Source organism: Artemia sp. Qi Xiang Cuo, unplaced genomic scaffold, assembly GCF_049724085.1.
Source record: "Artemia sp. Qi Xiang Cuo unplaced genomic scaffold, ASM4972408v1 HiC_scaffold_3052, whole genome shotgun sequence".
Taxonomy (NCBI): Eukaryota; Metazoa; Arthropoda; class Branchiopoda; order Anostraca; family Artemiidae; genus Artemia; species Artemia sp. Qi Xiang Cuo.
The window spans coordinates 62942-75456 of NW_028300447.1; the positions used below are offsets into that span (position 1 = coordinate 62942).

At 34.4% G+C, this 12515-nt stretch overlaps 2 protein-coding genes across 2 annotated transcripts; one reads left to right on the plus strand and one right to left on the minus strand.

The window, feature by feature from the left end:
* The first annotated feature begins 1826 nt into the window (after positions 1-1826).
* LOC148938653 (uncharacterized) lies at positions 1827-7680 on the plus strand. The gene is made up of 2 exons (XM_089107636.1): positions 1827-1977; positions 7003-7680. Exons 1-2 carry the CDS (start codon positions 1945-1947, stop codon positions 7678-7680), a joined length of 711 nt encoding a protein of 236 aa, XP_088963762.1. The 5' UTR covers positions 1827-1944.
* LOC148938654 (uncharacterized) lies at positions 5570-6841 on the minus strand. Its single transcript, XM_089107635.1, has one exon. It carries the CDS (start codon positions 6839-6841, stop codon positions 5570-5572), a length of 1272 nt encoding a protein of 423 aa, XP_088963761.1.
* Positions 7681-12515: the final 4835 nt, after the last annotated feature.

Here is a 12515-nt window from a genome sequence, read left to right on the forward strand (position 1 = left end):
CTATGCGAATAGCAGCATCAAAAGCTTTGCATAAAATCATGTTGCAATAACTTATTCCTGGTTCATTTGCTATTTTAAAATGTTTAATCCACTTAGTTTTGTGAGGTGGTTTCACGATGGTAGCTTCAAATTGTAAATATTAAGTAATTGTATACTATATATTAGTCTATTTTAGTTTTATATATATTTTTTAGTTTTAGTTTATTTTTTTTTTCTACGCTGAAGACTCCTTGTTAGATATGGGCATTTTTATACAGTGGCCATGAACCCGTTTGTCGTATTTATATTTATTTCTTGGTATTTTCTGTCATGGCTGACAAGTTCGGTGTTAGATCTTTTATTAATGAATAAAAATTATCTATTAACAAAATTACTAACTCAATAAAGAGCTAAAATAGGAAATTTGTATCACTGAAGGTGAGTCTTGGGCAAATCGCATATTTCGTAGAGAAGGATTTATAAATAAACATTTGACGAAAGGTAGGCTTGCTATTAATTCTTGAATTGAGGATCTCACGAATATTCTAGTCAAAAGATGTTTCGGGGAAACTTTCTTAGCTTATGCAAATGAGTAATCAAAAGAAAACCTTAATTTCTTGCAAAGAGACAAAATAATTAACAGAGTTGTCAGTGTTGTATACTTGATTAAAACTTGGAACGTATGTCTAGATAAACTTGTATAAGAAATGATTTAAGGATCCTTTGGGCCAAAACATTTATACAAAGCAGTAAATTATATCAATACTATTTAAGACCTAAGATCTGATTCATACTCATGAAAAAGAGTAAGTTAGTGTAAAATATTTCATTGGAAACTGGGTACATAGTTTGAAGTTGAAAATTGTTTTTTACAAATTCATATTGTCAAAAATTCCGAACAGATAAATACAGTTATCAGACCTCATTTTTAATCCTAATCTGTTTAAATTTTGTTTTACGAACCCACTAATATCATCGAATCCATTTGAGAACATCTGGTTTTTTGCTTAGCCTAAGAAAAACGGCCAATTATCGGCAACCAGTAAAACTTTTATTACGATCAGTTTAACAAACACTTACAGCACTCAATTCTTTCGAAGAGCCAAAATAGATTCTTCTTCAATCTTTAGAAGTAACTATATCTGAGAATAAGAGCTATTACTGTGTTTTTAAACATTCTAATTTTATTTTAGACACAAATAACAATAGAATTTCCACCCTAACTCACTCCCTCTTATTGAGGTGCTACATTTGTTTCTAATAATTGTTCTATATTGAGTATTCCTAGACTGGCATCCAAATTAACTACGCCTTAATAACTTGAAATATTAAAGAAAGAGCTTTTTGAATTCAGTCAATTTTTAAAGGATCGGACAAACCAGTAACTGGGATTCATAAAAACAAACGAAAAAGCTAACAACAATTTTTTTCAACATGGACTTCCTTCTGAAACAATATTCAGAGGAAATGCATGAAATTTATAAGCCAGTTTCAGACACAAAACTTTAATTCTTTTATGTCTTCGTGGCAAAAAACACTCTAGAGGATCCTTTCAAGCTAATTAGAGTGTTAATTTTGGAAAATTTTCTAGGAAAGACAAGGATACCCTTGGGTATGCCTAGCAAAGATACTAACAGTACAGTAGTAAGTTTCAATCAAATCCCCTCCGAGACTGTTCACCAAACAAATAACAACATATGTATTGATTCTATTGTTTTGGGAGGACAGGCATATTTAATAGCTTTTACAGTGCACAAGAGCCCTCATGCACAACAAATTTGTCGGCATAAGTTCAGAACATATAAATCATGGCACAAATAGAAGGAAAAACAAACAAGTCTTATCAGTTTTTCAAAATTTCCGTTACCTTGGTTAAGAGTTTTGAGTTAACGTAATTTTAATCATTTTCAGGCCCTCTCCCTTTCAGATAAATCTTGTTGTGTACTTAGGCAAGCAAACAAAATCATGAATTCTGAAAATTTAAAACTAATTCAGAGAGTAAAATTTTGTATGGTAAATGAAATGTTGTACGGCACAATACCATAAACGAAGTGGTGCACCTGTGGCTGAAATTTATCTTAGGGTTCTTTTTTTCTTCTTTTATTCGACACCGGAGTAATTCAGTTAGTATCGTTAATAAAGAAGAAAAAGAGAACCATGAACCATAAATCCTAATTATTATGCATTTCAGTTTTGGACAATGTAAACATCTGTTTCTTTTGAGATTATCAATTTAAGAAGGAATTTTTTTTCAGAAAATAGGGATTTGCCTTTTTTCGGCTCGTGTGGTTCTACATTGGTCATTGGATGAAATACAAGCTTAACTTGCAAAAAAAACACAAAAATTAAAACAAAAAACACAGAAAACTATATAAATGTCCCAAGTGCTAATTTAAATGTGAGAACTAGCCAAAGTGGAACAGCTTTAATTTCTTCATCAAGTTTTCTTTTATAAATAAAAATCACTATTGTTCCAAAGATTTTGCTGTAGTCTATAAACTGAGAGTTTTTTCTAGAATAGGTTGTTAGATGCTAATGCAGAACCGACTTAAATGAAAATACCCTTTTAAACACACTTAAATGGTCTGACCTTTGTGTACTCTTTTAGCGTGTTCAAATAGAATATCCTGAGAGCTAGCCTCTGTGCCTAACGCGTTCTGTGTTAATGTCTTTGTTTTCCAAACAGGTTAAACAAAAGTATTTTTCTGGGGGAGCAGCTCATTTTTTAAATACATTGTCTTAAAAAATTATCTTGTTACATTGAACTGTAAAATCTTGTATAGGCCAGGTTGTTTTGAAAGTACATCGAAATGTCCAATAATACTCTGGAAAATCTAAAACCATTTATTGGAAGCTGAAGTTAAGGGAGAACTAGCAAGTAAGAAAAAAGAGATGCCTTAGAAATTGAGTTTAGTTTTGAAATACTGATGAAATTAAATGGCACCCGTAAGATGGCAAAGCAATCAAGAAGATTATAAAACATATCTCAGATTTTAAAGTTCTTTAGTGCGCCCTGAGTGTACAATCTGTGCATAGCACATTTTGCGAGGCCAAGAAACTATCTATGGTGGGTGCCTTTTTTGTGGGCATATGTAGCCAGAATGTATATCATCTTTCTAAAAGGCGAAGGGAAGTTTCAACATGCACTTCCTTAGATGACTGGAACCTCGAGAAAGATTGGCAACGCTTTTGGTGTGCTATCGATGCGTTTTGTTTGTGGTCTTTCAAAATCAATTCTTAATACTAAAAAAAGAAGGAAGTCTAACAATAATTAATAGTCCTTACAATTTGTAAAAAAAAAAAAAAAACGCAATAGGTTGTGCGCAATAAGTTACAAGAAAAGGCAATTAAGTTACAAATTTGAAATTCTAGAATGAATTACATCAGAAGTCATATCTATGCTTCCAAAAAATAATGAATGAATGTCTAAGATCTGGTTCGGTTTTGTAGTCTTTTATTATTCACCTTGGTTTTCTTCGTGTAGACCTTTTTGACTAAATGCCAACCAACGAAAAACAACTGAAACGGGTTGAAAACCAAATGTTTGAATGGGAAAAGGGCAAAAGGATCCTGTTTAAACTGCTGATTTTTTATTTTGACCCTTTTAAACATGGTGCCGTATATATAGGGTCGAAAGCTCGAAATGATATTTTGTTTTCTTAACATGCATCTGTGTATATACATACTTTATCTTCCTGTATAATCTGTTTAGGTTGACGTATATGTTGACCGTTGTTTTTTATTTAGAGCTAAGATTTTTAAATACCATATTTGAAAGTCTGTCTGAACGACCTTGGGAGATATTCCTCAATATCTATATTGAATAAAGCTGTTATTCCTTTGTCTAAGGGATGCCCTGGCCCTCTAGCCTCTGGAGATCGGGAGGCTCCAACCAAAACAAATGGAGTCGAGTTCTTTGAGGTCTTTTCTCAAATAGTATCTAATGATTCTTTAAACTCCAATATACCTGCGAGAAGAATTAGTTAAATTAGAATGCAGGAAAATCCGTTAGCGAATGTCTGACTCCTCCATAAACCTTCAACTGCCGTGAGCATTGAGATGCCATCTTTTAGAATTATGAATATAATTCAGAATTATCCAGACGCTAAGTCAGAATTGTTCAGCTGTACAAATGCACCATACATTCGGGGGTCCAAATTATCAACTTTGTTTGATTTGAGTAGGTTAGATCAGATTCCTTTATTATTATTATTATTTCTAAATTCGCCGTGTCATGTATAATTAAATACACATGAAAATAATATATGGAAAATAAATAGATAGAAATATCTAAACGGAGCCATCAGAGAGCTAAGCACGAAGCTACGGCTAGCTGTTATCAAATAAATTTTATTATACACCAAATGACAAAAACAACTCAACTACCAAGAAAAAGAAAAAAAACGAAGTAACTTAGAATGAGAGAGGACTAAAGAAGGCTACTACTCTGACTTTGGAAAACCATAACACCATAAAAAAAAATGAAAAAAAAAGTGAAATAAGGTTATCAAGTAGTAGAATAATGCTAATACCAACTAATACAGTTATACCAATAGTATTTTTTTGTGATCAATTCGTTTGCGTTTTTAGATATGCAATCATCCTGATCTGTTTGAGAGGAGGGGTGTAAGATCGCCATTTAATGCAAAGCTTGAGCCCTATCAACTACCCAGATTAATATTCCAAGATGGCATTCTTTCGACAGCCATCCCATCAAAGCAACACTTACTAAAAGGAAAATTGAATATTTGGCGACCGGATTGGATTATTCAAAGTCTATTTCCAAATTCTGGTACTTTATACTTTTTTCGACAGAATGAGTCGTATGATCTTAGGTGGGACACAGTCCTCTTCCATTGCCTTCCAAATTCCTCCCCAGATGACTGAGTTGAAGGCCATAATAAAGTCGATGAAGACAGAGACGGTGATTTGCTGATGGTTGGCTCTATATTCAAAAATCTGTCTCAGGGTGAAGAGTTGGTCAAAACAGCCCAAGCCGGCTCGTAAACCAGATTGGTTGTGAGAGTTCTTTCGTTGTAGACTTCGCGGAATTGGTCAAGCAGAAACCTTGCAAAAATCTTTGCCGCAATGCGCATTAGCGATATCCCTGTGTAATGTTTGCATTCAGTGCGATCGCCTTTCTTGAAGACTGGCAATATAACTGAGTCTTGCCCTTCATGGAGAAAACGTTCCTGAGACTAGATTGAACAGAAGAGCTTCTGTAGTTTCTCAGCGAGAATAGGAGCAGCTTTGTAGACTTCTGCTGGGATATAATCTGTGCCTGGTGCCTTGAAATTCCTCAGCTTCTTGATTGCCTCTTTGATCTTTTGTATTGAGGGGGGGGGGTGAACATTGATGTTGCTGTTTGGGGCTTGTTGACTCAGTAGTACTGAGTTAGGGTTGCTTGGCTGGAGTGCAGTGGCGCTATTATTGAGAGGCATTTGAGTGGAAGAAATGTTGTGACTGGGGTTCAGCAGCTTCTGGAAGTGGTACTGGCAGCTTGCGATTATGTCATCCTTTCTTGATAGAAGCGTTCCATCTTCGCCTCTCACTCCAGGTTAGATCTTTTTACTTTTCGCAGTTGCATCTTTTAGTATTTGGTAAAGTTTTTTGGCAGATATGCAGAAGATTGGGATGGAGGAGGAGCGTGCGTAGCGCAATGAGGCTCAAAAACCTTAATCACGTTTCTCAAGTCTTCATTGCTTAGATACCTAGATATTTTTTCAGCACATATATATGGTAATTTAAAAAAGCCGTTAAAAATTCTCTTGGCTGACTCAAGTGACTCATTCCTTTTCATACCCTCTCTGAAGTTACTTTTCAGTATGCTAGCATATAATGGAAACTCCTTTTGGTAGTTTGCTGTGTTTGATACTTCCACCACATTTTCATTCCTCATGTATGCTTCTAACGAGCTTACTCCTTTTGCCAAAATGTCATAAAACGATATAGTGGTATTAACAATATTCTTTCTCTTCACGCTTGCTAGTTCTGTCTCACATTGATTCCGAAAGTCCCTTGCATCGTCATCGTCATATAAACATCTCAGCCATTTTTCATTTTTTTGACTTACATATAAATTTGCCACTTTCAATTTTATTATGTGGTTAATAATAAGCATAGCAATCCTTTTCTCCAATTTATTGCTAATACCACATAATTTTTTGGTCAACATTTCGAGAGCTGTAAGACCTTCTTTACATATAATATTTATGTCAGATCCATTTTGCAGCAGAATTTCAACAGCTTGCTCACGTTCGTTAAGACAAGCAAGATGAAGAGCTGTTCTCCCATCTTTGTATCTAGAGTTAACTGTAGCACCGTGCTCTAGCAATAATTTCCGATTATGCGAGTCTCTTGTTAAAACAGCTTCATGAAGTGGACTTGAACCATTATTTGTTCCTATACTAGCATCAGCTCCACTCTTCAAAAGATAATCAACAATGTGTGAGCATCTTTTTCCGTTTTTTACTGCTTTATAAAGTGGAGTTTCGCCCAATAGGTCTTGTGCATCAATCCTAGCACCCTTGTCTAAAACCATCTTAACAACTTCTATGTCACCACTTTCAACTGCCAAATGAAGTGGTGTTATATTAAAAAACATTCCGTTTTCAATGTTAACTTTACAGTCATGATGTAAAAGTAATTTAGCAATAGCTATATGTTTTTTGATCAAAGCTTCACAAAGTAATTTGTATCCATCTGTGTATTCTTTTGAGTAAAACAGCCCATAAGAATTGATTAATTCCTTTGCTACTTCTAGTTCTCCACCAGAAACTGCATATAATAACCTCTTGGTTATATACTTTACTTGCTTGGGTGATTTCCTCCTTTCCTTACTTACAACTCCATCAACTGGCATTTTATGTTCTTTTCTTTCTGTAATCTAAAGGCACATAAAACCCTTTTTTCACATCTATGCTATATATTGTGAAGATGACGTCATAACTTTTGTACTCTTATGATGTGTATTCCCTCTTAAATAATTCTAAATTAAAATTACGTCATTTTATTTTGCTAGAGCACGGTGCTACAGTTAACTCTAGAAACAAAGATGGGAGAACAGCTCTTCATCTTGCTTGTCTTAACGAACGTGAGCAAGCTGTTGAAATTCTGCTGCAAAATGGACCTGACATAAATATTATATGTGAAGAAGGTCTTACAGGTCTCAAAATGTTGACCGAAAAATTATGTGGTATTGATAATAAATTAGAGCAAAGCATTGCTATGCTTATTATTAACCACATAATAAAATTGAAAGTGGCAAATTTATATGTAAGTAAAAAAAATGAACGATTGCTGAGATGTTTATATGACGATGACGATGCAAGGGACTTTCGGAATAAAGGTGAGACAGAACTAGCAAGCATGAAGAGAAAGAACATTGTTAATACCACAATATCGTTTTATGACATTTTGGCAAAAGGAGTAAGCTCGTTAGAAGCATACATGAGGAATGAAAATGTGGTGGAAGTATCAAACACAGCAAACTACCAAAAGGAGTTTCCATTATATGCTAGCATACTGAAAAGTAACTTCAGAGAGGGTATGAAAAGGAATGAGTCACTTGAGTCAGCCAAAAGAATTTTTAACGGCTTTTTTAAATTACCATATATATGTGCTGAAAAAATATCTAGGTATCTAAGCAATGAAGACTTGAGAAACGTGATTAAGGTTTTTGAGCCTCATTGCATTAGTTAAGGAGAAATGGGAAAATTGAGGGCTTCTGACATAAACTTATACATTTAGAAAATAAAAGTTAGAAATTAAAAGATTTTAGTGGTAATCCTGGAAAAGCATCGGCGTCAAGTTAAGGGATTAAGAGCATGAAAAATAAATTCAAGAATGAGTAAAGTTGAGTAAACCATTGAGAAGCGCATTTGGGACTAGAAATTGAAGGTTATTCATTAAAAGATAAAAAGGAAATGTAAAATTGTAAAATCAACAAATACTATTGATTAGCGGTTATGTAAAGACTCATTTCGATCGGCTCCATCCAAATTATTCCGTTATGGTGGCGCTTTTTGCAACTTTATCATTTCCCATATGTTTCAATCGGCGTGGTTTATTGGTCAAAAGTAAAATATAGGGCGGACCAAAGCCAACCAATGTAATTCATTCTTGTTTAGCAAGTAGGTTTGACAACTTCTGTCTACGGAAATTTTCTTTCCGACGGCTTTCTGATAAGATTTTGAAGTGAGATTGAAAAAAGAAAGAAATAACGGCTGAGCAGTTTTTGGCACCTGGAATTTTTTCAGGTTTAGTTGTAAATCTGAAAGGATTATTTTATAGTCAAATTACCAGTTTTTTCCTTCAAGGATGCTTGCACAATATAGTTGATTCGGGTTAGCTAGCCATTTTTTGGGGGATCGAAAAACGTTACAAAAGAAAATAATTTATATAATTTTTCACTGCTTTCCCATTTACAAAAAAAAATAAAGAGAGAAAATACGGATTTAAACTGAATTAAGCTTCTTCCACTACTCTATTTAAATTTAACCCATTTTTTCTGTCGTATGCTTGTTTTAAAGTCAATAATCTCTAGGTTGTTTTCCCCATCAGTTAAGTTTGTAGATCATTGTTGACAAGCTTTATGTCATGTGATAGCTTTCTTATTACAAAACAAAACATTTGTTGTAAAATAAAAGATTTCATATATATCCGTACCAGACCGCCAGAACCTGAACCTTTCTTTAAAAAATCACAGTTCATATATAATCCAGTATGATCATTCTCTATCTCACCCATTATAAAAACCCGGACCGGGGTGCGAGTGCTCCGGAGAACGCTTTTGCAGATATAAACACAGGCGAAGTCAGATTAGCGGGAATGCAGGTTAGTCTGTTTCCGTTTGTTTCCATCAAAGTGCATTGAAACAATTGGAAATAGACTAACCTGCATTCCCGCTAATGCAGAAATAAGTGGGAGGAGCTTTTTGTTCGCAACGAGAACGAAGACCAGAAATTATCTGCGATAAGCTTACTGGTATATTCTGTCTACTGTGTTAAAAAATATACAGATGTAGAAGTACAGACCTCAAACAATGTGGTAAAGGGAGGTTGACAGTAGGTACTTCAGAGGTATATATTTTTTTTTTTATTTAAAAACATTTTCGAAACGGCAAAATCACCTTTGTACCTTAAAAACTGGTTTACTCCGTGGGGAGCCAAGCATAAACGATATTTACATTTTATGCCATAGTCCCATCAAGGTCAAGCTTGTCGACAAAAAAAATATGAATGACAAAAGCCGTATCCACGTGGGAGGAGTTGCCAGGTTTGACCACTCCCGCCCCGAAATTTTTACGTCATCTGCAAATATTACAAAAAATTTGATCACAAAATTTTTTAATTGTTCTTTTAGCCCCCCCCCCCAAAAAAAAAGCCTTTTACCCAAAAAAACAAAGCGGGATATTCCCTTGCAAATGATTTGTAGTTTGTCTTTATTTTAACGTTGAAATAATATTTAAGATGCAGAAACCTAAGATGGCAAGAAACTGGTTAGAAAAGATTGCAACACTTATTGGTTTCCAACTATTTGTGAAACTAACGAACAATTTACTCTTTTAGAAGAGTTTTATTCATAGCTCATATCATAGTTTTAGCACCAATTTTCACAAGATATATTCACAGATTCACAGTTTCAAGATTCACAGTTACTGTTGATGCTGTTGACTCATTCGTCAACGTGAATTTTTCTCTGCAGCCAGTGCATTCAAAATAAATTCGAAGAAGAGGACCGATTTTTCCTATTTTTGTATTTTAGGCCGCCCAGGATCGCCTTTTTCCCAGCTAGGAGGAAAGGGTAATTGAGCTTCTCTTTTTTTTTAATCTAAAATTTTTTACTGCTATATAAGAAGAAAGGGAGGGTGGAAGATGAAATGAAACTGATCTTAGAAGTTTATTTTTTAAAGGTCTATTTATCATCAAATAAAAAAACTGTTTTTTTTTTCAAGAGAAAGTAAGCAGCAGTATAAAAACAAAACGAACATAAATTATTCCAAACATGAGAGAGCTACCCCTCCTCAATTCCTCGCTCTTTACCCTCAAGTTTGACTTCTTACCAAAATTCTTAAAGAGTAACTGCTGAAACCCAAGCTCCATTGAATTGGAATAAAATGTTTTTTTTTATTTTTAAGACACATATTTTTTTATAATAATAAACGAGGGATTAAGGAATGTAGGCAGCCCCCTCATGTACGGAATATCTCCTTATCCCTTTAAGTTATAGGCCTAATGTTACTTCTTATTATTAGCAAAAAAAATTGTTTTTTTTTAAATTTAATCTCTGATCATTTTCAATAAATACTGGACCATCTCTTCCCCCCCCTTAGTGGATTATCCCAAGAAAAATTAGTTCTACTTGGATAGATAACCATGGATCATAAGCCGTCGCTAAACACTTTTATTCACTTTTACCAAGGAGATAATTTTAAATTAAAAATTCCTCCGGGGTAAAAAAAAGCCCCTCCTGAACAAGACCATCCTCGCTGAAAATTCTTCATGAAATATTTACAATGTAAAATCTTCTTCCTCTCTCCCAAAAAGTTTTTGTATATTTCCCAATAACAAACAATTTTTATTGGTAAGACTAAACTAAATTAATTTAACTCTTTTGGAATCCGCGTAAAATACATTTCTTGTGATGCATCATTTAGAATTATGGTTACTATAGGTTCAAGCTGCTCTTTATTTACAGCTGCTCTCTACGAAAAACTGTTCATTTTCCAGTAATGTTAACATAGTAAAACGTATGTATACTTTACAAAAAACGTACCTCTTTCAGTAGTTTGGCACAAGATAAAAAAAATGGAAAAAGAAGACCAATGAAAGATAAAAAAAAAGCCTGAACAATTCAATAATGACTTTTGCCCTTTATAGGTAATAGTACCTTCACTATGCAGCCCCTACTATGTACAGGATCTTGTGCACGAGTATTCTGAAGTTTAAATACACTTGGAACTTTTTTTAATTTCAGCTGTGTCTTACACCCTTTTTTTGCATATTGTTTGCTTTTTCCCCAAAGAGTTCGAAGACTGTTCTGCAAAAACAGGTTCTTCTGATGTTATTAAAGAGCCGTAATTCAATAAGCTTTTTCTTTGTAAAATAATTAAATTGCCTATTAGTATTGGGCTACCTCTTACGAAAAAATCAGAATAAATATTCTTAAGAGTTCATCAAAAAAGGACATCAATTGTGAATTGAATCTCAGGGAAGGTGAGATAATCAGAAAAAGACCTAAAAAGGCTCAGCTAAAAATCATATAATCCTGAATTGTGACTTAAACTTTACACAGAGTTTGTTTTAGTTGTGATTCCACCATGGTGAATCTTAGAGTCCTGCAAGACCAAAAACTGCCGGATTTTTAACTTTAACAAATTAATCTTTATCTTAGTTCGCTATTTTTACTTATAATTTGTATACCTATAAGTTCCATTAAATTAGTTCAATCGGTGGTATTGAAAAAATACTTACTAGTGATCATTTATCTTGAGCAATTCCGTAGCGAAGTGATATATGTTAACGATATAATTTTCGTTAAGCAGATCCTTAAAGTTTTTGTCTTCGCTCAGCTTCCCCGGTCCTTGAAAGGTTTTGAAACCGTGAATATCTGCCCTTTCTTGCTCTTTTTGTATTTCATCCAACTTCTTCCGGCCATCTGCATCTAATTGCCCATATAAACCTTGATCGGAAGAAGATGTAGGCTCTAGGATTGGTACAGACCATGTTGCAGCCAAGTTTGCATATTTTTGTACGGGGGGTGGAAGTCTGGAGTCACATTCGGCCGAAGCGCCTGTTTAACAAAATGGGCATTTTTCTGGGCAGGTGGTATAGGGTTATCTGCTTTCCCTTTTTATTTGAAGTATTTTCACCAATACTTTTAGTTTTTCTGCAAGATAAAAATAGGAGCCTGGAGAATAAGCTTATGCCAGAGTTTCCTTGTTACTCTACCCTCATTCAATCCAGGTGAGGTTAAAAACAGACTAGGTTAGGAAAAAAAGAACATATCTGTTCTTAGGGGTAGGGCAACAGGGTCAGCCGTCCCTGGTGCTACATCAAGGAAGGAGGCACTTGGATGATTGCCTACTTTGATCGAATTTATCACTTTTATTTGGATTTTTTTGCTTTTATTTGAGTTGTGAGGTGAGTGCTGTAATTAATTTTTGTACTTGTTAAATATCCAGCACACAATCGAGATGTGTTATAAATATTTAACAAGTACCTTAATTTTTCCCGGGTTACCCGCAACCTCAGGGACAGCTCTGTAATAGAGGGGGGATAGCGGCTAATGTTGTTGATAACATTTTAAGGAAAAGTCCTAATAGAATAACAGTAGTACTATATAATTTACTTTTCCATGTATCATGATCGTATTTATAACAATATAGTGTTTCTTAAGAGTATAATTCTATGGGTTCTAGGCATTTATCCCCCCGTAAAATACCCCCCCCCACAGAAAATACCACCACAGAAAATACCCCCACCGTGGAAAATCTACCCCCCTCGCGGAAAATACCCCTCGTCGAAAATACCCCG

Excerpts from the sequence above, each read along its gene's own strand:
- LOC148938653 (XM_089107636.1), top strand. The coding sequence starts at position 1,945 with ATGAATTCTGAAAATTTAAAACTAATTCAGAGA. Across the intron at positions 1,978-7,002 it reads ATTTAAAACTAATTCAGAGA|CACGGTGCTACAGTTAACTC; the intron begins GTAAAATTTTGT and ends ATTTTGCTAGAG.
- LOC148938654 (XM_089107635.1), bottom strand. The coding sequence starts at position 6,841 with ATGCCAGTTGATGGAGTTGTAAGTAAGGAAAGGAGGAAATCACCCAAG.